General features: G+C 33.3%; 1 protein-coding gene across 1 annotated transcript in view; it reads left to right on the top strand.

The window, feature by feature from the left end:
• The window catches only part of MS3_00002334 (uncharacterized protein), a 176906-nt gene extending 149899 nt beyond the window's left edge, over positions 1-27007 (top strand). The window contains exons 18-23 of the mRNA XM_051209902.1: positions 948-1121; positions 5298-5520; positions 7545-8113; positions 12298-12592; positions 22357-22910; positions 26602-27007. Of these exons, the coding sequence (XP_051075381.1) occupies positions 948-1121; positions 5298-5520; positions 7545-8113; positions 12298-12592; positions 22357-22910; positions 26602-26766 (1980 nt within the window). The 3' untranslated portion in view covers positions 26767-27007. The remainder of the gene's footprint in view (positions 1-947; positions 1122-5297; positions 5521-7544; positions 8114-12297; positions 12593-22356; positions 22911-26601) is intronic.
• Positions 27008-27353: the final 346 nt, after the last annotated feature.

Raw genomic sequence — 27353 nt, 5'->3', positions numbered from 1 at the left:
ACGTTTTGGTTTGGCCACCCCTAACTTTCTTCCTCTCGTCTCCAACACTAGTCAGCTATGCGCGTTGTGGTAATCGGTGTTCAGGCATACGTAACACATGGCCCAACCATCTCAGTCGATGAATATTCACAACCTCATCAACTGATTTATCATCATTTCCTAATACCCTGTATGTAACCTCACTATTACTTATCTGGTGATCCCAGCAGATGCGAGTAATATTTCTAAGACATCTGTGGTCAAATACTAGTAACTTACGAGTATCTTTTGCTCTTGATGGCCACGTTTCTCAGCCATAAATTAGAAGGTAACAAACTGCCGCACAGTATAATCGTCCCTTAATTGATAGACGGATATCTCGCCTTCGCCATAGGTGACGTAAGTTGGCAAAAGCCAAAGGATATTTTTAAATCCGTGCTGAGATTTCGTCGGACACCAACCCATTTGTGCTGATGAGACTTCCAAGATAAGTGAAGTTGTCAACGTGTTCGACTACTTCACTCCCTATTCTTAGTTCAGGTGTTGACTCAGGCCAGTCCTGAAGCAACAACTTGCATTTAGAGGGAGAAAAGCGCATCTCAAACATTCTGGCATTGTTTCTCAATGCTACCAAAAGACCATGCATTTTATCAGCGCCTTCACCAAACCGTACTATATCATCTGAGTATGCTTAGTTGATAAATGGACTTCCTGGTAGGAGATCAAGTCCTGAAGATTCAATCGATGAGAGCATTATTTCCATCAGTAGGTCTATGATGAAGTTAAACAAAAAAATGAAGTGGACAACCTTGACGGACACCACTTGAAGTTGCGAAAGCAGATGACAGTTCATCATAAGCTCTAACTCGACTAGCAGTGTTCAATTAAAGAACCTATTTTGGATTATAAGTAAGGTATTCAAAATATGCTGTTTTCTTTTCTAACTTACTAGTTTGTTTCATTTTTAGGTATCTGTTTATATTGAAGTTACAAAAATTGATCATTATCAACATCAAAAATACTTTACTCGTTTAAGTAATGAAGCTGTTCAAAAAACTTTACCAAATATCACTTCATCATTGAATAATGAAAATAGTTTTCTTGCAAATAATTCAACTAATGAAAATATAAATAAAATGGCGGTAAGTACATTGGCTTAAATTGTTGTTTGTTTATCACTCCTCACAGTGGTTTTGATTATCTATCATTAACATACTTATATGATGGTGAAGAACGCCGCCTGGAGTCCCTCCGGGCGGGCTACTGTTGGTCCCAAGCCCGGATACAGGAGGAGGATTGGGCACGGGGTTAACGACTCCATCCGGTAGAAAACTAACTCGCTAAGAAAACACCAATCAGAAAAAATTATTCAAGCTATTTAAACTCTGCCCTTGGAGTCAGAAGGTCTTCATTTAGAAGAGTTATGATGCCTCATGATGAAAGCCGAGTTCCTTCGGAAATCACGAGGCCAGTGCCCCTTCTGACAACCAGAACAATCATTTGTTTAGGTACATGGAATGCTCGTTCAATGTGGGAGAGTCTTCTAAATTGCTGCATGATGGTGAAGATTTGTAGTTCAGGTAGATGATTTTAATGGAATTTTATTCTTTAAGCTGGATAGTTTAGTCATGAAGCTTTCATCGTTCTTCTGAACGACATCATCAACAGAAACCTCTACATGGAGTTTGTACTGCTGATGATGTCGTTCAGAAGAATGATGAAAGCTCCACGATCAAACCATTCAGGTCAGAGAAGAAAAGTTCATCAAAAAAATAGTTATATGATACTACATGTAGTTATATATGAAATGTTTCTAAATGCTTGATAGGTAGAATATATTTATCAAGGTTAAACTAACAATACTATTCAGAGAGTATTATTTATACAAATGATAAGAAGTTAGTTTGACTAGAAATTATCAATTTTTCTCTACTAGAAATTAGTCTGAACTCGTATACTAGAATATTTTAAATGAGTTGTTAACCAGATTTGTCTTTATGTATAAAACTTGAACTAGCGATGTACTATTCTGTTAAAAATGATCAATTAGATTCTAGTCAACTATTTCATCTCCTGTTATTTCGTTTCTTGAAAGTCCCTTAAGTATTATATGCAGCATACTGAATTACTTTTAGATTTAATACTAGAAGACATCATTGTAGATTATAACTCGATAACTACTTTATATTCAGGCTTTACAATTATATATTCGCTACTACTGTGTCTCAATAAGAGGCCCAAATATAAGTATTACTTACTTACGCCTGTCACTCCACGTGAAGGAGCATAGGCCACTCACCAACATTCTCCATCCAACCCTGTCCTGGGAAACCCTTTCCAGCTCCTTCCAGTTGTTACTCATCCTTTTCATATCTGCTTCTATTATCCGACGTTATGTGTTTTTTGACCTTCCTCTTTTCCGCTTCCCTTCAGGATTCCATGTTAGGGCTTGCTTCGTGATGCAGTTTGATGATTTGTGTAATGCATGTCGTATCCATTTCCATCGTCGTTTTCTAATTTCTTATTCATCTGGAAGTTGGTTTGTTCTCTCCCACAGAAGGCTGTTGTTGATGGTATCTGGCCAATGGATACTGAGTATCATTCGTAGGCAACTATTTATAAATACTTGTACATTCTTGATGATGATTGTAGTAGTTCTGAAAGTTTCAGCTCCGTACAGTAGAACTGCCTTGACGTTCGTATTGAAGATTGTGACTTTGATATTGGTTGAAAGTTGTTTTGAGTTCCATATGTTCTTCGGTTGTACGAATGCGGCCCTTGCTTTGCCGATCCTCGCCTTTACGTCTGCATTTGAACCTCCCTGTTCATCGATGATGCTTCCTAGGTATGTGAAGGATTCTACATCTTCCAGAGTTTCGCCATCAAGAGTGATTGGATTGCTGTTCTCCGTTTTTAATTTGAGAACCTTGGTTTACCCCTTGTGTATGTTGAAGCCTACTGATGCAGAGGCTGCTGCTACACTAGTTGTCTTTATCTGCATTTGCTCGTGTGTATGGTATAGAAGGGCCAGGTCATCTGCGAATTCCAAATTGTCAAATTGATTCTGAACCGTCCATTATATTCCGTGTTTTCCTTCAGATGTCGAGATCTTCATAATCCAGTCGACCACCAGAAGAAAGAGGAAGTGGGAGAGTAAACAGCCTTGTCTGACTTCGGTCCTTACTTGGAATGCATCTGTCAGCTGTCCACCATGCACGACCTTGCACTGTAGTCCGTCGTATGAGTATTGGTCAATTCAAACATCATCATAACTTACTAAGTCAATTCTAATCAAAGATTTCAAAGATGAGTTATAATGAACTTCGTATCGATTAAAGCTGAGTTTCATATTATTTAAAAGGTTATCCGTATAGGCTTGAAACATTTCTATGAGACTGTATTAAATCAACCGCTAAATGTCAAAAAAATGAAGAAGGGTGTCACATGGTTAGAGACAGTGAAGTGGAAACTATGGAATTCATTGAGTAAATCATAGAGCTTCCTGTTTGATTGATTCATTATTACAATTAAAGACGTTATTTTCGAGATATTTGAGTTAAAAGATCAATTTTCAGTAAAAACTGTAAGATTATATGTCTCAAGTATTCTAATAAACATACATGTGTGCCTGTGAGGAATAATTCTGTAACATTGAAAGTTACGATAAGCATATTAGTGTTAAATAATAGAAGGAATTTATATTTAATTGAATTTAATATTATCCAAAATTTTAAAGGCATTTTTACATAAACAGTATAATATGTTCGTCGAAAATGTGGAGTGCCGCCGTTCCTTCATCGAGGTAGCTTGCTACATTGCGCTCGTCGTCGGCGGGCTCACCATTTTGGGAGGCCCGTAGTTTTGTCGTCGTTAAGGTTGGACGATGTTCGTTGAAGGGCTCACCATTTTTGTGGCCCATTGATCTGACTCCAATTAGATAGTATGAATGGTATTTGAATACATATATTTTGTACGTAAAGTGAATGTAATAGAACAGAGCAGAATGACGCGCAGGGAAGATGGCTGGGATGCCAACTCCATTTTAGTCAAGCGTTACTCAATATTCATAGTCAGACAAAATAAAGCTACAGACATGTGATTAATGGAATAAGAAGGGCACACACATATACGCTCATATAAAAACAGTCTAGATTGATAAGCGAATAAATAACAAGGTCAATGTATGGCTCAAGTAAAATGAATAGAATGGGATGTCCGAAAGCTCGAATAAGGTATATGGGCTTGGCATAATAACTGACACTACAAATAGATGTAACATATTTGAATTTTCAGTATGATGTTGTGGAGATTTCTGGATTTTATTGAAATTATGAAACGATCTATGTTAGACTATCATTGAGAACCTAGAAGCACTGGACGGCCTTGCATTTCTAATACAGGGTTGCTCAGCAATACGTATGTATGACCTCGACAGCCCAGTGGTCTAGAGACTGATTGTTCGCGCGCACGACCAAAGGCACTGGGTTTGATTCCTGTGTTCGGAACCATAGATGAGCACTACTGAGTAGTCCCGTAGTAGGACAAAACAGCCATCAAGTGTTTCTAGGTATTAATTGGTGATCTAACCTAGATTAGTTCATAATTTCAATTATACTCGAATTTTCTAATGCATTGGAATTCAGGCTACTTGTTTATCTTCATCCGGGACTTGTCAACCTGTAGTGTGTACTACATGTGTTGGCAGATATAAGTAGTTTGTAACGCCAAATAAAAGTGGGATGCATATCAGTGGAAGATTAAGAAGATCGGATTGAAGAGAACGAGAACAGAGAGTGATTGGTATAGAAACGAAGGTATAACAAAGATTGAGACAATTGATTGATAATTTGCAAATGAAGCATTGAACATGTACTATTCACGTTTCACCAAATAATTCTGTAATTTTGTTTTCAAATATATTTGGTTATCCTTGCCTGTGTTATCGTTCACTACAAGCAGACTAGATCCTCGTAAAGACATCCACGCTGAGATTCGAACCCCATAATATTAGCTTTGAACGATTCAGCAGAACATATTACAAATAGCTATAGAGAAGGAATTCACTCAGAATGTTCATATGATGACATAGGTTAGCCAATTTCAGTCACTTATTTCAATAGTGGGGCACTACAAATCAATACTGATATGATCAATAATCAAGACTCTTACCTAATTGATTTCAGAATTCGTTTTCTGAGTTTAGCATAGAATAAATTAACATACATTAATCATTGTCTTACTGAATTAAATATACATCGGATACTGTATCATTTAAAATCTGATACTTATAAATGTTTACTTTTTCTCATTCTACACAGGATTCATTTGCTGAATCAACATCAAATATAAAGTCTAAAATGACAGGACAAATTGGTAATAAAAATGATTTAACTGGTAAATTAACTAAAAATTATCAACATGACAGTTATGTGTTAATTGTAATACTTGGTTCACTCGCTGGTGTATTACTAATTATATTCATTGCACTGATTACATTTTGTATATGGTATCGATTACATTTGAAATCTCGATATCCTAGAGGTATGTGTTCAACATTTGACTTGTATTTGTATTTGTTTGTGCTGAAATAATGTAGTTTTACATAAATAGAAGCATTTCATATATTTCATAATTTTATTCCTTGATATTGCCTGTTGATACTTGATAGTGGGTAGGTCTCGTCATGATACAGCAATCACCAGGCACTTCAATTGATTTATTGTAAGTGGATCTCAAATTATTTATTATGAATTCATTTATTCACTGAACTTTTGTTGCATAAGCCAAATGTATTAACATTTTGACTTTATATTAGAAGGACTAAGAAGCAGAAGAAATAGGTACATACGAAAGTGAGTAAGCTCTTCTATAACAAACATTTCAGTTAATCAACTGGCTTCAAAATGTTAAATATATAATCAATTTAAGAAAGGGTTTTTGTGGATGTTGTAGTAAATTCCATAGTTGAGATCATGAGTCAATTGAAGCTAGATCACCATGGAAAACCTGGAAGAACTGGATGGCCGTATCCTTTCAGTTGACTCGTGATCTCAACTATTGAAATTATTACAATCTCCATAACACCCCTTATGATATTAAACTTCATTTGCTCACTAGTGACTGACTTCAAGAGATATTTTCTGGAGTACTAGTGAGAAGCAGTGACCGGTGGAGTTCAACGGGGTCTGTTGTGAGGCAGTTACTCACTGAAGACAATGGAGGACGGTCGCACAATATTATGGATTGGTTGAAGTTAGACATTAACACCGTTGGATGCCGGCCAACTCAATGGTTTAGGGGTTAAGCATCCGCACTCGATACCGAGGGTTCTGGGGTTTAAGTCCCACGTTCGGGATCGAGGTTGCTTACTCCCAAGAAGTTGTTTTTTATTAGCTGAGGAACGCTTGAGAAACAAGGTGTACTGGATAGCTGATCCGCATCAACATTTCTGGGTCAAACATGACAGGTATCCATATATATTTCGTTGAGTGATATCATACGACAGCACTGAATGATCAATGTTGGAAATATAGAGCAAAGGAATCTAACTCATGACCACCTACATAGTTCGCTTGTCACGAGACCTAAGGGTCTTGCGCTTGAACCCCGTTAGAATTGTGTCGCAAACCACTTAAGAATTTTCACGGTGGAGCGAAACAAGTGCTCAGCATTCACTAGTTTTCAATGATTTCTCAATTGGTTTGTACGTACGACAAGATTCACCTTGACCCTACTGATACCGAATTGATATAACTTAAGAAATTAAACATAAATATTGGTAACATTAATTTTTCAAGAAATTTGTTAAGTAGTTTTATACTATGTACTATGTATGTGAATTTAAACTTTAACCCATTGCACAAGCAAGTGACTATCAGGACTCAGTAGCTAAGTGGATAACGCGATGGCGTTTGGAGCGAATAGTACTGGGTTCGAGTCCCAGGGTGAACATCAACTCCGAGATGCAGGTACATCTAGCTGAAGAGTCCCAGATAAGACGAAACGCGCGTCGTGGATTCCACTGCTATCCACTATCCATATTTTCGTAGAACACTTGTGAATTAAGGCAATATCGAGGCAATACGAACAGTATACACATATGCCAATAAGAGAATGATCAATTGAAGTCCTAAACATCAATAAAGAAGATTAAAGAAAACAATACCAAGTGAATATGTACTTTTATTGGTGAAACGATTCTGCTTGATTTCAAATATCTTCATATTTAAGTTATCTGTTAAATAAAGGTGAATGGAAATAGATTGATGACTCTGTGTTATGTTCGATAGATCAAATCTTTGAGATAATGATCTCATTGCTGGTCCGTAGACACTTATGGTTAGAAAACATTTAAGTGAAACTTTTCACATTACCAAAATCGATTTCGTACTGTTGAAATTTTATAGAATTAATGAATAATCATAGATTCATTTTACTGAAACTAATACACTTTCCAGTCTCATACAAAAAGGTATTTTATATTGACTATATTAATTAAGACAACCTGATCGTTTCATTATTTATAATATAATTACAATGTACCGCATAAAATGTTTCCTCATTAGGCTATTTTGGTGGCCTAAGTGATTCGCAACTAACTGAAACTCCAAAGCAGAGAACAATTACTGAATGGGAAAACTTTCAATCTCAACCAATTTCAACAACTGATAATCATCAAACATTTCCACGTACTGCAGGTAATCTTCATCTACAATCTTTAGGTGATCAACAGAATTTGATTACAGATTTGAATAATTTTGCTACATTACAACATCCAACACAGTGGATACAACAGTCTCAAGTACCATGTGTAAGTAATTGTAGGAAATCTATGGTTCTTGATGAAACACTGAAGACATATTGGCCAATTATAAATTCTAATGAAGCAAAAGTAGCATTTATGAAAAATCATAATCATGAAAACGTAATACATAGTTCTCCATTACTACCCCTTTACAAAGATTATTTACTGAAACAGACAAAGCATCAATCAATTAATGGTACCTTCTCAGATGGTCAAGTAGGCAATCAGATTGGGAGTTTAGATGGAATATTTCAAGATATCACTGTTGGAGAGCAGTTCAATGGTGCAAATAAACTTTCAAACAAGGATAATCAACTTACAAATGACCAGGTAGCTACTATTTAATAAACTTTGTTTTTTTAAAGCTACATTTTATCTCAAATGTCTTGACATCGAGTAAAAACACGTTTTTAATCATTGTAATAATTCTTATAGTCGAACGTTTGGACGACGACTTCCTAACTGCCACTTAGTATTCCACTCTTGAATTTCATACAGGAAACAAAGGGTAGGATGTATTGCGGATCTTTTGCACAGAATATGAGGGTCATTATACAATTGAATATGGCTTGAGACTCACGAAACCTCTGGAAAACATGATAAAACTGGTAGGTAGGTAGGTAGGTAGGTAGGTAGGTACGTTAGTAATTTTTAATCAGGATGATGGAAATGCAATTTATTGTCTCCTAAAATTCTATAGGTAGATACCCTAGAAACACTCAGTCATCAGACCGATTTCAATGCTTTCCTGGATTCAAAAGACACTTTCAAGAAAGTATCATAGGCTCCAGTAAAACATTGGAGCCACATTATAGTTGTTTACAATATTCTATTTAACTGGTCAGTTAATTTACTTAGGCTTCAGTGTTTGCTTATTTCTAATCATCATCGAAATGGTCCGTTATCCTGGTAAATTGAGTTCCTAGCATTTGATTATGTAACATACTATTTTATCCCAGTCCATGAATTTTTTTTCATTTTTGCATATCTGTAGACTCTATTCACTTTACTTTGTTAATCTATTGATTTTTGTAGTTGTTGTCATGTGATCGTTGACAACAATTTTACAGCGGTTAAAAGTTGCTTTTTTTCTTAAATCACCCACATTTTATTTTAGCGCCAAGATTTTTTTGAAATTTTTATTGGGGATATCAGAATGAAATACAAATTAAAGTCTAACATTTTTTTTAGTGCAATTAGTATATGATTTATAAAGTTGTAATCACTCAAAGTAATTTCTATATACAGCCAACTGGTAATCACATTCTCTTTACCTGAATCTCATATTAACGCAGTACTAGATAAGTACTAATTGTGATCTCATTTACACTCCAAAATAAAGCATACAACTGAAAAAATGTATCTTGTTTGATGGATTTTTAAAACCGATTTGTTGATTATGAAAATAGATCAAATTCAGTTTAAATCTAAATTAGTTTCTGACTAGGCAAACAATAATAAGATGAAATTGGGTATGAAAATTAATAATTTGTTCCAAATAAGAATGAAAAAGCTGATTTATGGTCATTTATTATTATGTAATATTCACTAGTAAATTGCAATCTGAGACAAGCAAATGACTACTGACAGGATCAACCAGTTTATTCACAGTTATATAATATACCCTTGTGGGCCAGGATAATTTTACATTGGTTTTCAGGAGAACCAGACACCATCCGGACTATCACGTGACAACCCAGACAGTACAGCTCAACCCCGTTTAACAGGAGAACCAGACACCGTATAGTCTTTAACGCTACAATCTGAATAGTACAGCTCAATCCTGTGGGGCAACCACACAGGTATCAATCACCTTGATGGACCATTCGCAACATTCATATACACATTCACATTACGTGTATAGTTATTCCGATCAATGATCGCGTGAATCAATTATGCACAATACGAACAGGGCAAAGTTGACCTATTCCGCTTACACGACAGTCAAACTCGTTAATGTTAGCAATGGCGACATGCCTTACAATGTCCCAATGACAATGGCCCTCGGGAACACTGAAAAGCAACCACCAGTATGAATGAAATTGGTTAACCAGCAAACCAAGTTTTTGTATGAACAGTCAGAAAACTTGCCGAAGCAATGCCGAACCATCCACAATACCAATGGCGAATATCCAGCTTCATATGAGACCTTCAGCTCTACATAGCCATATAGCTAATACTGCATGCAACACATATGTAGGGTAGTAAGCAAAATAGCCCAGCCTGAAGCGTTAGGGCTTAACTAACGCTTGAAACCCACTTTCTGGTGCCGGAATACTGTAACTAGACCACCAAGATCATTTTTATCGCATTTGCGAAATTTCATTTTTCCGACTTTTCGGACCCTGAGTTAGGGGTAGTATTCCTCACTAGCAAGTTATTTTACTAAAACAGAGAACAAATACCAGAGGACAATCGTCCTGAATCTTCCTAATGTCAATCATATTTATGAGTTTCTGAAGAGAAGCTATGACTAATAAATTTGAATTATATCAATCATAAGGTATAGATCATCACTGATAATAGATGATGATCTATCAATAACACGAAACTGTTGAAGTTGGTAATATGAAATCAGTGGAAATATACTGTTCTTACATCAACTAATGAAGGTTCCAAGTTTGAAACCTTTTGAGATCACGAATAAACACTGACAATGATAAGTACAGAATATGTTAAGACTAGACTACTGGAAAAATTAGAACTTTTCGAGCTATTTCTCACATTAGTATTATTTATGTTTTTATTGTAGATAACTGTATTATTGTATTTCGATGTTCTCTTTAGTGTTAGCCTCTAATTGACCCAGTGTTATGCGTGTTACTCTTACTCAATTATTATTATTATCTTCTCTACCGCTTATGACTGTGCTTTAATTGTAATTTCTTATTTGATTTGTTGCGCAACTTCATAAATCGTGTATATAAGCTGAATATTTGAAGTGAATGTGTTGGCTGGCTTGTTTGATTGAGATATAATTCATGAAGTTTGGTTGCAGTTTTCTCTTTCGAACTCAAGACAGAGGTTAGAAATAGGTGTGTATCGAGGATCCAATAAGAATGAAAGGTGAGATTATAATTTATGGACGACTTTTGACCTTGAGTGTGCACCTAATAACTAGGACCAAATGGGGGTTGTAAACATGTGTGAGGAATTAGAATTATGATTTACAGTTGATGGTTAGGGTTAAGAATTAGATTTAGGTTTTTCATCACGAAATGACATAAGCTATAATGCCGAAACTCTATTTAGCCAAATGGATGGATAGATAAATTGGCGTCTAAAGACAACAAAATACATGAAAAATTATCCATCACTTCCTGATTTCCAATAGCGATCCAGTTAAAGGCAGTTTATGGTGGAAACTATTGATTAAATGAAGTAAAATCTGTAACATGGCTAACTATCTGGTTAGTTAGTTTCTTAGACCTCATTCGGAAAAACAAACTTTCATGGCAAGCAGATTTTGGGAAGACACAGTTTTTCTTTAAAAACATTCACTTGTGGGACCAATATCGATCATTCTAAAGTCTCTCTGGTTGTTGGTCATTTCCTTTTAAAAAAAATACACGTTCACAATCTGGGTTTACTTTATCATTGTTTATAAATCAAATGTTTAAGGTCATGATGTTTTATTTTTACATTAAAAAAAAGGATAAAGGTAACATGTTCATTATATACTTCTAGAAATTACCTTTGAATATTATTCAAACTAGCACCTACGTTTAGAACACGCTCACGTTTATTAACATTTTTATTGAACCACAAGGCAGCTATCATTATCAGAATTGGGTTTCACTTTAGTCAGATACACAATTCTGAAATATTACATTCGAAATGTTTAAAGACTTAAATAAATTGCCATGAAATTTGAAATTTGCTACATCACGATGTTTCTTCGCTTTCAAGTCACGATTCACAATAAACCCTTTATCCTTTTGTTACAAAATATCTGTTAATAATGCTTGATTACTGATGGTTTCGCACTAGAACTACAGGAATTACATTTTGAAACTAACCACATGTTGAAACATAATGATTATGAATAGTAAAATGGTGTATTATGGAGGTTATAGGACCTTCATATATTAAATCATCTCTCAGTGACCTAGACGTTAAAAAATGTTCATGTATATGACCGAAAGTTTGAGTCCAAACTAACATGTCGGTTTTACGGCTGAGTATCACTGAAGAGCTACATACTATAATGAAACAATTGATCAGTGCTTCTTGGTTTTCAGTGTTGGTCTAGCTAGAATCAACTAGTGATTTAAATTATGGAGATTCTACGATCTCCAGAAAATAACCTATATTCATAAATAAACCACTTGAAATAGTTTCAAGTTAAATTACTTCTAATTGTTACAGCTTATTTTCCTCCGAATGCTCTTTCTCTGGAAATCTTAGTTCATATCATTTGAATGTCTCATTTACTTCCATTCTTTGATTTGCATACACATATATATATCATGTTCTGACAATCAAATAATTACTGTTTACCCGTTCCATTTCAGTCTTCATCTATCTATTCACATATTGATTCGGATTCAACTGTCAATGAATTATCACAATTTCACTTGGATAGATTCAACTCAACTTTATCTCCTACAACACCATCTGATTATTCAGGAATTGGTAAAAATATTTTAAATTCTTTACAAACTAACAACAATAACGATATCAATAATAGAAAAGAAATTTCATGTGATTTCTCACAGCTAACTAGTTTATCATATGCTGCCAATTCAATCTGTCCATTTATCATTAAACCAGATGATCTTGTCAGTTTACCTTTAATAGGACATCAAGGTAAGCAATTATATGCAATAACATATCAGTGAGACTATCATTTATGGCTGGCGTTTGAATGACGTTAGACTGACCTTGTGAGTGTCCACCTAATAACTAAGACCAAATCAGGGTTATAAACCTGTATTAGGAATTAGAATTATGATTTACAGTTGATGGTTAGGGTTAGGAATTAGATTTAGGGCTTTCATCACGAACTGATATCAACTATAATCCGAAAACTCCATTTAACTAGATAGATGAGTGAATTTCGTGCCAAAATCCGAGACCTATTATCTTTTACCTGATTGGTTTGTCCATCAGTTATAGAATAGCAATGTATATATCATTATGACTTGTTCTATATATGTCGATTAATAGTTCAGTCAATTTTTAAACTTCCTATCAGTTGCTTTCATTATCGATAAAGCAATTCCTTATCACGTTTTTTTCAAAAAATACATTTAGTTGCCTTATATCTGATTCCAGTTAGTTCATATGTTGATTGTCATCGAAATATACATCCTAGCTGTTTTCGTGTATAATCATCGACTTAACTCGCATTAGTGAATAACAGGATGAAGTAAGTCAAGTACAAGGATGAATTTTGTATATGTATATTTCATACAATCGTTGATCCAGAGAGACGGTCACACAAACGAAGAGAAGAGGAGAGAAAGAAGCGAAATAAAATGATGCACAGTAGGGAAGGTGAATGAGACAACTCAATCAAGTGTGACTCGATATTTATAGTCAAACAAAAATAGGTTACAGACACATGATGAACAGTGTAAATAAATAACACACATACGATCATATCAATGCAGTTAGACTTATTAAGCGAATAAGTGATAAGGTCAAAATGTGGCTTGAGAAGAATGAATAAACTGGTTTTTCCAGAAGCTAGAATAACCTATGTGGGCTTGATATAGGTACCAGCCACTACAATATTAAATTGTTTTCGTTCCTCAATGGTAAATCAGTAATTTAAAAATTATCAGTATAGGTTTGTGGAGATTATCAAGTTTTTGATTGAGATGATGATGTTAGACCACCATTGAAAAACTGGAAGCATTGGAGGGACTTTTCGTTGGATGACGGCTCAGTGATCTATAGGTCAAGCGTTTGCGCACGAGAACGAAAGTCCTGGGTTCGAATCCCTTGAGCAGAATCTTGAATGCGCACTTCTGAGGAGTTGCACAGTAAGATGAAACGGCTGTCCAGTGTTTTCAGGTTTTTAATAGTGGTTCAACACCAATCGGTTCATGATCTCAATCAAAAATTTGAAAATTAACTGATCATAGTTTCACGCTGAATATCAATGAAATGATGTCAATGCGGTCTATGGTTTTATTTTAAATTATCAAAACAATGAAAGGGTAGTCATAATGATGATGACAATGATAAAATTAGTTATTAGTATTCTTATTATATCCATAGTTAGATCACGAACTAGTTTTCACTGAAATACTACTGAAAATCAGAAAGCATTGGACAGTTGTTTCGTCAAAGTATTTGACTATTCATCTGTGTCCATTCACAACCTCAACTCCGAGAATCGAATATGGGATTTTCGTTGTTGCCTGCAAATGCATTACTTTTACACCACTGATCCATGAAATGAACTATGAAGATTCTACTACCTCTACAAACTTTATGACTTGGTGACATAAGAGTTAAGCGTTCTCAGTGAGAAAAAGATGCCTACTGATTAAGATGAAACTACTGTCCAGTGCTTCATAGTTCTTCAGTATCGGTCTCCTTAGGATCATTTCATAATTTAATTACAATTTAACTTTATTTTTGAAAAAACCCTACGTACTACTGATAATAATTATAACAATTATCAAAGATTCTAAGAAAAAAATGCTGATACTTGGATAGCTAAACTGGCTAAGACCCAAAAGTCTTATTGGGTAGTATTAAAACAGTACAACTAGTTATTCTAACTCTACATTAAAAATCGTTAGTGCGACTAAGCAAAAGAAAAGGGTAAAGATGGTAGATCAGACAAACAAAACAGATTCTTAAATATTTTGAAAAAGATGAAAAAATGGAGAAAATAAACAGGAGCGATTCGATCACTATGATAGTGTTAGCTGAAGTACATGATCATTTTGTTTGCATAATTGAGGTTCAGATATCAAGTACCATTTGCTTAAGAGTAACTTAAATGTTCACAATTACTTTGCCTGGTTATCAGTTAGAAGCTAGTCTTAAAATTTACTGAATGACTCCTGTGTGCGATTCATTTTTTTATATAGCACTTTGGGATAAATTGAAGCTATTTACTGTTCTGTAAAGGTTATATACAAACCTACATTTATGAAATAATATATTTATAAATTGTGTATGAGGAAGATTTGGGAAACATGAAATGAAAGTAATTTATGTCATCTCACAATATTAAGTTATTCAAATAGGAAATTTCATTTAAAATTTATTCATTACAACATACTACTCAAAAGTACTTTGAGTAGTTCAAGATGGAACGGTTTTCATAAAAAAAGTCATGTAATTTAATATGATTGGAATCATACTCACTGATCAATGGTTCAATTTGATTACTGATTTTCATTTTATACATATTAACGTATTCAACTAATTGGTATTTGAATTTGATGCATCTGAAACTATAGTTTCGATTTTTGTACTAATGTATACTCTCTAGAAAAAGTGTACAAAAACCTCCAATCATCGATATTCAGAAAAGATGAACAAGGTTTTGTGAATTAGATTGATTAAATCAACTCATTTTGTTTCCCTAATCAAAGATCTTTTTGAACTCAAGATAAGTAATTTATTATTCAGTAACCTATTCTTATAAAAATATACAAATAATGGTTTTCCCAAGTTTTATCGGTTATTAATAGTTTAAATTGTGGTAGGTTCTAATAAAGCCTGTAGTAATCACAAACGTATTACCAGGTGAATTGGAAACTGTTACTATCCCAGAGAAACTAAGGCTACAATGATGAATCATTGTTAATTTTTGAAAAATGACAATAGTCTGTTGTTGTTCACCTAAATAATAGAATAAAGTTTCTTTATTTGAAATAGGAATGAATGTATTTGCTAAATATTTCATGACCAAGTTGATACTAGGAAAATTATCCTTCTTTACCCTCCATAAGTATAACTCTCTCTCTCTCTCCTATATATATATATATATATATATATATATATATATATATATATATATATATATATATATATATATATATATATATATATATATATAATGTTCCATTTATGATATCAGTTCGAAATAGACCACCAAGTAGATAACACAATTATGCTTGATAAGTAACAGAGTTTACAACAACAACAACAACAACACGAAGTCATACAAACATTAGCCTTATTAACAGTATGATATTTAGTTCACCGTTATTATTCATTTTCTTATTATATACAAATGACTAGTGTTCTACTAATTACAAATTTGATTATGAATATTATCTAAAAATTAGACTACCCTTTAGTTTTGTTTACAAAAGAGGCTATTTGCAAAGTCATTGATAATTAGGCTTATAAATGATTAGAAACATAACTAATAATAATAACAATGCCATTATTATTGTTATTATTCCTTGGGTTACCCCCATTAAGTGTAGCTTATCCATCGTATTAAGAATCGAATAAAACTAGTATAAAAACATTAGCATATAAGGGATTCGCAAAAAAAATGTATGAAAGTTCAGCTAAGTTAGTTCTGTATATTCAACATATATACATAGATAGTCAATAAGTACTGTAAGTCCTTACTTATTTAAGTAAATAAAACCCAAGTATCATGTAAATATACATATATGATAATGACAATGTTGTAACAGCTTTGTTGCCCCCTTGTAAAGCCTCTAAACATTAAACTATACTGATTCGTTAATTTATAATAAAAACTTACTTAACTCTATTGACTTGAAATATAATTAATGTTAACTAAGTTAATATTAAGAGAATTATTGTGCCGTACAGTCATCATCTTTAATTGATCAATTTTCATCACATCTTCAAAGCATGGATGATTCAGCAGTCATCTGCGTAAATTATCTATAAATTTCAACTGGCTCTTTTTAAAACGCTGCTATTGTTACTGAAATAGTAACTGAAATTGGTTGGTAGGGAGAACCATTTTCTGTTTCTGTATGAATCAGTAAATACTGTATGACGAATTAACAACCAATGTCATTCAAGGATACCGACGACAATTCTGTATGCTGATTGTTCGAAATAATTATACTGATTTTCAACTAATTACTGGCTAACATTGATTCTTTTTTCACCCCATTTGTCAATTATTATAATTCGTGACCTTGTACTCTATTATTATATAACGCAATGATACCACCGAATAGAGAACAATGATTTATCAACCGGATCAATAACGCGTCAACCCGTACGAACAGTCTAGAGTCCTTATCAATCCTTCTTCCTACCTATCTAGTTGTTTGAACCAAATTAGATATAATATTCTTTAAACTAATCATCCAATAGTTAGAAAGTATATATAGTTTGCTTTAAATTTCTTAAAAGAAGACTCCCTGCACATACTATCAAAAGGTTAGATGAACTCGTCAACCTTAAATGTAAAATTGTATCGGAACGCGTGAAACTGAACTTCTATAAATCTTGTTTGACAAGTCACATATTCCCAAATCAACTATACAAGAATTTACGTTCAAGTAAATTACAACCAAATATTTCAAATCTTATTCGATTGTCGAAATCATATATAGATAAGTGCCAAGACAAACTGATCAATTTAATTGAATTACACACTCAAGCATTGCCTATATTAAATGAAATATCTATAGTCTGCCATATTAAATTCACCAACTTTTGCAGTAATGTCATTTCGAAAACAAAGGAAAGGATCAGTAATAAGCTCGAAAAATCTTGTATTATTACTAATCAAGTTAATTTATTCCCAGTAAATCCTGAAAAGTATGTCACTAATTTATCCTCCATTGTATTATCTGCTAATGAAAAGGAAGCCCTTTCTCTTGGTTTTAATTTCTCCGTCCCTATAACGCAAATGTCTGAATTGGAAATAAATGCCCAGTTTGAAAATCTATATGATCAACTGAGTACTCTAACCCCTACGTCTTCAAATAATCAAAGCTGGTGTAAAGCTAAACTAGTGGATATAGCACACCAATTTCATAGTGTTGGCCCGAAGCAGAGAAGCATATTAACTTCTCAGCATTTTAAATCATTAAAAGAACTACGATCAAACTCTGATATTGTCTTGTTAAAACCTGATAAAGGATCAGGCGTAGTTATCATGAATAAATGTGAATATAAAAGTAAGATGTTATCTATCCTTAGTGATGAAAGTAAATTTATGCCTGATGTTGAATTTGGAGGTATCAGCAAACTAGAAAGAAGAGTAAATTCAAACCTAGAAAAATTGCTTCTCATGAATATTATTAATAAAGAGGAATTTAACTTTCTAAAACCTATGGGTTCCGAGTACCCTGATTTATATGGACTGCCTAAAATTCACAAACCTAATGTTCCTTTACGTCCAATTCTATCAATGTGCAGATCACCTACACATAATCTGGCTAAATGGTTAGCAAAGTTGTTGGATCCTATTCGAAGACATCTATGTAAGTATTCTCTAAAGGATTCTTTTGAACTGGTTGATCATTTAGATGATATTAATATCAAGGAAAAGACAATGTGTTCATTTGATGTAAATTCCTTGTTTACAAATGTACCTTTAAAAAAAACCATTGATATATTATGTGATTACATATCTGAAAACAATTTTCAATCACGTGTACCTGTAAAACTTCTTAAAGATTTACTATTACTATGTACTGACAAAGTTCAGTTCACTTTTGAAGGTGAATACTTTCGTCAGATTGATGGAGTTGCTATGGGTAGTCCGCTAGGACCATTACTAGCAGATGTGTTCATGGCACATGTTGAAAATCAGACTGATGAATTAATCGGAAACATGTCACTTTATAAGAGATATGTGGACGATATCTTAGTTGTTTGTGAGAAAAAAGAGGATATGTACGGTCTATTAAATAAACTCAACACTCTCCAAAACCATATTAGTCTCTCATGTGAAGAGGAGAAGAACGACCAGCTTCCCTTCCTAGATATACTCCTGAGTAGGCGAGAAGATGGTTCAGTAAAGCGATCTATTTTTAGAAAACCAACGTGGACAGGTCAATATCTTAGTTATTATAGTTATTGCCCTGTGCAATACAAACGTGGTTTGATAAGGTGTCTTTTCAACAGACTCGATCGTATTTGTACAAACGACGCCATTGATGATGATGTTAAGTTGTTAAATAAAACGTTAATAGAAAATGGCTATCCTCTGAAATTCATAAATAGATGGAAAGTCCATGGTTCAGCGAGACCTACTGTAGCCTCGGTAGAGAAAAAGCCTGTCTACATCACCTTACCATTCAGAGGTGATTCAAATAGCCTTTTACTGAAACAACGACTTAAATCAGTCATCAGTAAAACCTATTGCGCAGCAAAGGTCATCATCAAAGAAAGAACAAGGTGCATGCTTCATTCAAAACCTAAAGTACATGGAAACGATTGCGTCACATCCCACTGTGTTTACCAATTTAAATGTGTGTGTGGTCACACATACATAGGGAGGAGTAATCGTGATCTCAACATTAGGGTGAGTGAACATGTACCCAAATGGCTTCAGAAACAAATACAATCAAGTGACCCAATAAGAGCAGAGGATAAACATCCATCATCCTCTATTGCTAAACATATAATTGAAACAGGTCACAAGATTGATCTAAATTCAGCTTTTGTAGTGCTGTATAAAAGTGTAAAGGGGCGTACACTAAGGTTCATTGAAGCCTTAGCCATACGAAAATTCAAACCCCTTTATGTGTTCAAAAACAGTTTGTTCTTACCTTAAACCTACCCTGGTAATATTGACTTATTATCCAGAGTGATTAGGTTTCGCTTTGTGTTCACATTATTATTATTATTATTATTATTATTATTATTATTATTACTCTTATCATTATCCTTATCTCCTCTTACCCCGTTTCCTGTCTAGTTGACCTTTTATTTTTATATATAAATGCTCTTAACAAGTATATGTGTGACCAGATTGTTCGAAATGTATTGCGCTAATATATCACATAGTTCTGATAATCTTCGTCTTCTAATATCATCATCGAAATATATAGTTTAACCAGTGATTCACAGAAAAATTACCCTGTTATTTGTTATAATATCGGTAATGAATTTAGAATCTATTACCATTATAATGTACACCATATTACTAACCGTAATGGCTTTTTTTTACAAAGTTATGTCCTTGGTTAATTAAGGGAAACTCTACAATAATATTTCAATAAAGTCCTCTTTTTCTTCATTTACATCAGAGAATACATACATATGCATAACATTACTTAGTGATGACTTGACCTGATTTGTCTTAATTATCATTATTATTTATTTAAGCTACTAAACTACTTAATGCATATGTGATAGAATATTAATTAGGTTAACAGACTCACCTACTCCCTTTATTTTAATGGCAAGTTAATTAGAATATTCTCCTTTTGGCTACACCTTTTCTTAGTATACATATTGACTCCAATCGATTAGCAGTCAGTCAACTCGTTCAATTACTTTGCTTGGGATAATCATACTTATTATTATTAGTATTATTAGAACAGCACATATAAGCGAACATTCCTCACCAAGAGTTACTCTAATATACATGAATATTTATTTGAAAAATTTAAACCACTTAAGGCAATTTATGATTTAAGTATAATAATATAATTGAAGCTCTAATCAACGGTTCAACATAGTAAGTAACTTAAACTTGGATAAATCGACTTTAATAACTAAAAGACACTATTGAAATTACTCAATAGAGGGCGTGTAAGTAATTAGTTATTGAATGATATTAGGTTACATCCAGTCAAGGAATGGACAGTGGTGTCACGAATTTCCTCTGGACACATAAACTAAGGTTATAGGTTCATATCCCTATCACTTCTGCTATATGTAGGAAACGGGAACGATAGATCCCTCTAAATAATTCGCCTTTATCTACTATAACCCCACTGTCAAGATTGAGTTACGTTTTGTCTTTTTCTGACCATTTTCAAACCAAGCTGGTAGATGTTAACTCATTCGTTGGTTAGGTTGCCAGGAAGTACGCCCAGTATAGCTATCTCCACAGGATCTGCTGAATTTATATATACAGTTTGAGGAAGCAAACTCTGACACCTTTTTCTTTGTTTGAGTAGATGTCACTGGTCTACTAGAAAATATCAACTCGAGGTTGATTGATTAGAATGTCCTATTAACTGTTCATCCTAGTCTTTCATACAAGGCGTCTCTAAGTATACCCCCTTTGAACTGTAGCTTTAGTAAAAGAGGTTTTTTAAAGGTGATCAGTATCTCCATCTTATCTTTTTCCCCGCATACGTGAACTTCTTTAAAAAAATTCAGATTACACATCTCAGCCAGTATGTTATTCATAAACTCCAACTGCTTTTTTATACTATCATATGAGGAGACATTTTTGGCTCTATTTGTAAGACATCCAATTAATTTTCTTTTGTATTAATCTAGTTTATTGATAAGCTTATCAAGATGTCCATTTTCTAATTTTACTAAGATGAATTCAACTAAAATCGTGGTTAGAGGTGAGCTTATAGCTATTCCATCAATTTATTTATAATAAATATTGATGAAGAGAAAATGGACGTTCATCTTACACCTTAGAAGTAATTCACTCAGCTTATCTTCAGGAATCTATTATTTTTAAGTGTATTTTATTTGCTTACCTGTTTATCAAATTGAATATCACGACTATGTAATCGATTATGGTTATATGATTATTGTTTTTGAATGTCATGAATAAAATCATATTCCACAGAGAAAACATTATCAGAGTTTATCTTTCTATGAAAAAAAGGCTGAAACGTACATGATTCAAATTCTCATCCCATTCAATGATATCTAAACATTATTTAGCATTTACTGAATCATACGTTCACAATTAATTATTAGTTTTGTGACAAGCAATCATTCATCCATATTTCTTTGGTTATACAAATATTATTGATATAGCAAAGATGGATAGTGGATAGCAGTGGAATCAAAGACGCATGTTTCGTCCTATCTCGAACTCGTCACCTGGATGTACCTGTATCTTAGAGTTGATGTCCACTCTGGGACTCGAACCCAGTACCATTCGCTTCAAACACCATCGCATTATCCACTTAGCTACTGAGTCCTGATAGTCACTTGCTTGTACAGTGTGGCGAAATTTAAATTCACTTGGCGTTGTTTACTTGTATCTTCCCATTATTATTTAGGACTGCAATCGATCAGTCTCATATTGGCATATATGTATCCTGTGCGGATTGCCTCGATATTGCTTTAGACCACAGGCTTTATTAGCGAAGATGGATGTACATATGCCAATATGAGACTGATCAATTGCAGTCCTAAATAACAATAAGAAGATACAAGTAAACAACATCAAGTGAATTATTAATATAGGTGTTTTCTGGTGATTATCAGATCGTTCGGTCTTCATTACAAACTGATTTTAGTTAGAAACTTATTGGAAAACAAGAAACATAAAATAGTATATCACTTCTTAGGAAATCGAATCCAAACCCATTCGACACTTAAAACTACTGAATGTGCATTATGCATTTCTAATTATTTACGTTTGTTTTATTTGATCAATATAAGCTTATCATTTACATTCATAACTCTAATCATTATTAACTTATTACAATTTCACAAAGATTCTATACGATATTCCATTCAATCAGGAATGAATACAAATGATCCGAATTCATTTTATACTACTGTACCACCTCTTCGACATATACATCCATATCCATTTAATGAAAATCTATCAATCAATCAATCCGATCAAAATATTATAAATCAATTAAAAATACCAATAAATCAATATAATAATAATAATAATAACAATAATAATAATAATAGTAATAATAATATGATAATTCAACAAAATGATCTCATCAAACATCTTCAATTATTGAATAAAAATCAATTCATTTATGGATCAAATGTATTGAATACTTTAACTACACCATTATCAACTTATACAGATAATTTAACAGCTACATTAACATTACAACAATGGATTGAATATATGAGTAAACCGGAATTCACTAAAAATAATAATAATGATATTAAATTATATAATGAATTATATAAGAAAATAGAGAATAGATCAAATATAAAACAATCTAATATACAATTCAATAAAATAGAACAACAAAATATATGTAATGATAATAAACAATATCATAAAAGTCCAAGAGAAAATGTAAGTTTTATATTTTATTAATTAAGTAGATGGTAAGTAATATTTCACTAGTTGAAATCATGAGTCAATTGAAGCTAGACCACCATGGAAAACCTGGAAACACTGGACGGTCGTTTCGTCCTAGTATGGGACCACTCAGCAGTGCACATCGACGATCCCGCCCCTCGCGAGATTCGAACCCAGGACCTATCAGTTTCGCGCCAGGCGCTTAACCAACTAGATTACTGAGCCGGCATCCAACAGTGTTAATGTCTAACTTCAACCAATCTACGAAGTTGCGCCACCGTACACGAAGCGGGCGTTCAGTGCTTCCAGGTTTTCCATGGTGGTCTAGCTTCAATTGAGTCATGATTTCAACCAGTGAAATTTCTAAAAATCTCCACAAAACCCATTCTGAGTGTAAGTAATATATTTTGAAGTAATTATTGATTTAGGAGTTTTTTTATGGATATTATAGTGATTTTAATCATTGAAATCATGGGTTAATGAAAGATAGATTATCAAAAAAAAACCTGGAAGCACTGAATGGTTGTTTCATTCGATTGTGGGATTTCACAGCAGTACGTATCTATGACTCTAATGGTTAAGCGCTTGTGCGTGAAACTGTGATAAATCTTTGGGTTCGAAAATTAAGAGTTAAGGGTAGTGGATATGCATTGTTGGGGGAGTCGTACAACAGGACGAAACGGCCTTCTATGGTTTTCAGGTTTGCCATGGTTGTTTAGCTTCAACTGACTCATGACATCAACTATTAAAATTACAAATTTCTCAGTAATCGTTTAAAATGGAATATTATCATAAACAAGAAATTAGTTGATTTTTAATCTTAGTTAGTGTTTATCATGTTCAGTTAAGTGATTTTCCTTGGTGCAGAATTAAGTAGAAGAAAAAAACTATGAAGAAGAAGTAATAAATCAATACATGACATTACTTCATAAAGTTATGAACTGTTTATCTCAGACACTTTGGTAAACGTAGACTGTCTGGTTGAAGTCAGCATAATAACCGTAATGACTGAAGATGTTGAACTATAATGCTCAATATCGATTGAAACAGAACATTTACACTGATACTTAATATTTTGAACGATGAATTGAAATATACTTTCAAATCAGTCAGTCAGCTACAATGTAGGACCAGGCACATTTATGCATCGGTCCAAGTTGCCACACCTCATTAACACAACAAGATGAACACCGGATTCAGAAAAGTAGTTAATTCAGAGGTGGTAACATGTAAAAAAAAACGATTGCATATAACAACATAGTACAGGAAGAAAGAATTAGTACGTAGAAAGAAAGATATGAAGCGATTGTAATCTCTTAGTTTAAGGGAAGACAGAGAGTGTATACAACTACACCATTGTGATCGATTCTGAGCCATGTCACCAAGAGTCTCCAACGATTGGTTACGATAGTCACGCGAACCCTAACCAAGTGATCTGCATCTACCAACATGACTAAGACTAGAAGTTAGTGACTTTAAGGACTGATGTCACGTTTTGGTTTGGCCACCCCTAACTTTCTTCCAACCACCCCTAACACTAGTCAGCATTGCGCGTTGTGGTAGTCGGTGTTTAGGCATACGTAACACGTGGCCCAACCATCTTAGTCGATAAAGATTCACAACCTCATCAACTGATTTATCATCATTTCCTAATACCCTGAGTCTAACCTCACTATTACTTACCAGGTGATCCCAGCAGATGCGAGCAATATTTCTAAGACATCTGTGGTCAAATACTAGTAGCTTACGAGTATCTTCTACTCACTCAAGACCACTGTTTATACTTTCAATTACACCTTTTCATTATGTCTTTTCATTACATTATTCATTCACTTTAGTTAGGACAGTATAACATGTTTTCGTCATGAGTAAATCTGCTGTTTTTTTCACCCATGAACCGTTTTGAGGATAAATATATGATTCTACATAGAAGAAAATCGATTCTCTTTTTTAGTCAACTACTTATTCAGTTGATAACTCAATAGAGTAATTAATAATGGAACTATTCATATTGAATAACACAAAAGAAGTCCATGTGAACTTTTATAATCTAAGATCAAGCAAATCCCTTTAACTATCTAAATTTTATTTGTTAATGTTATTAATAACTTTAATCTTAAGTACAACGTTTAGTGAATCAACCATTTCATTCATCATCCTTATTATTTTAGGCTTACCAAGAACTAATACGATTTATCGTTAACTTATATCACAAAAAAAAATCATTTGTACAAGTGGTTAGATTTGAGTTGGTTTCAGTTATTCTACGAGTAGTCCAGAATTTCCTTCCGATTTGCAAATTGAAACATCCACATTCCATCAAATATCTTTTTTGATAACTTGCAATAATAAGCAGTAAAGGTTTAGAATTCGATCAGTATAAAACGTCCATTATGAATGATTTTAAAGTAACATATTGTTCGAAACTCTTCAGAACAGTACCTATGGTCAAATCCATCATTTTGGATTTTGATTATTACCCTGAATAAGTCCAGACAAGTTAGCTGGACGAAACGTTGGAATTAGTTAAAGTTCAATCGCTGAGAATAGTTCAAATATAATTTTCACATATAATGACTTCTCTATACTCGGCGCTCAATTACTGTCAAACTATTCGTTCTAATCTTGACGAATATTCGTATAAATCCATCTTTGGTTTTACCAAATCATTAGAGACCCTCACAAAAATTCCGATTGACTTAAAGTTATTTAAGAGCTTTTTAATCCTAAAAGCATTTTACAAATGATTATCGACACATTACTATAAAGATATTGGTGGGATCTGACTGTCATACATAAACTAAACATGAGTATAGTGAAAATTCTCATTTTGCCGTTTGGTAAATAAAGAAGGGACGAATTAAGCAATGTTAGTGAATAAAGATGATACATCAAATGATATCATGAAATTATTCTTGACTGATAGATTTTTTATGTTCTCAACAAATTCAGAGGAATCCTTGATACTGTGCTTGACAATTTCTTTGTGTAATGGTTTAAGAATTTGCACCAACCATTTTGCTACGCTGAGTTATTCCTATCTAAAACTGGTCGAAGGGACAAGCCACTTTTGTGTATTTTTGGTAGGCCATATAGTCTTGGTGTAATCGTTCCTGTAGGTTTCAACATTTCGAATACCTTTTCTGAAATAAAACCTTGTTGTTTAATTTCTTTCAGTGAATCTGTTAATTGCTTTTCAATCTTATCTGCTTCGTCGTTCTTCACAGCCAGTTTCTGAAATTTGCTTTTATCATTTAAAAGGACTTTCATTTTGTTTATGTAGTTATTTTTATCCATGAGCACTATCCCATGTCCTTTTTCCGGTTTCGTGATTAACAAATTGTCATTAGTTTTAAGTTTTCTTAAAGCTTCTGTATATTTTTTCGTCAAAATCCCTTTCGTGTTATGTCTATGATTTAAGTATTTAAAACAGCAGTCGACTAGTGTTGATTTAAATCTTTCGACATTATCTATTGATGAAGTTACTAGTTCTGCTGTTTGAGCATAAAGATTTTCGAATTGAATTTCAACGTCTATTTTATTGACTGTTTTCTTAAAGTCACAAAACAGCTCAATTCATTCCTTCTTTATAAACATGAATAGTTGACTGAAACAACAATGTATACTTTTTATACTACTTATATTAATTAAAGTAATAAGAATCATTTTCATATTTTCATTTCAGCTTAGTTCTAGTTTTGCTGATAGTGGAGTTGATCTTCCGAATACCAATAACCTTGAATCAGATATTATGGAACATAATTTAAGTAAAAATGATAGTCCAATAGAAATTCGTACAAGAAATTCAAGTATCATACGACCTATAGAAAGAGTTTCATCAGGACCATGAATTCTCATTTATCTAGAAGTTATATTCAAATAATCTCTCTCTCAAAAAAAGACAAATCTATTCCAATCTCTTACCATTTATGTATTTATATTTCAATTCCTCTAGGTACTTGATGATGTAAATTTTTATTTTATATTATATAAACCTCGAAAAAGAGGATGGTTCAATTATATTCAGTTGCATGAACAATTTCCTCTAATGAATTTATTGAAATACATTATTTTTGAAAAAAATAATAAAATCCAATTCTTATTTGGTAAATTATAAATGATGAATTACAGTTGGTAAGATACTACTGAAAATAAAATAATCAATAGGTTTTGAAAGAGTTCATGAGCTGAATTATGCTAGCAATACTAAAATCAATAGAGAATGAAATATTTTAGGTTACTTACTCCTGTTACTCCTCGTGGAGGAGCATAGTCCACTCATCAGCACTCTCCATATAAACTTGTCCTAAGCAATCCTTTCCAGCTCGTTCTACTTGTTATTCATCTTTTTCATATCTGATTCTATTTACCGATGTAATGTGTTCTTTGGCATTCCTGTTTTCCGTTTCCCTTCACGATTGGAATTTAGGACTTGTC

Source organism: Schistosoma haematobium, chromosome 1 (assembly GCF_000699445.3).
Source record: "Schistosoma haematobium chromosome 1, whole genome shotgun sequence".
NCBI classification, from domain to species: Eukaryota; Metazoa; Platyhelminthes; class Trematoda; order Strigeidida; family Schistosomatidae; genus Schistosoma; species Schistosoma haematobium.
This window is presented reverse-complemented; position numbering and strand designations above follow the sequence as displayed.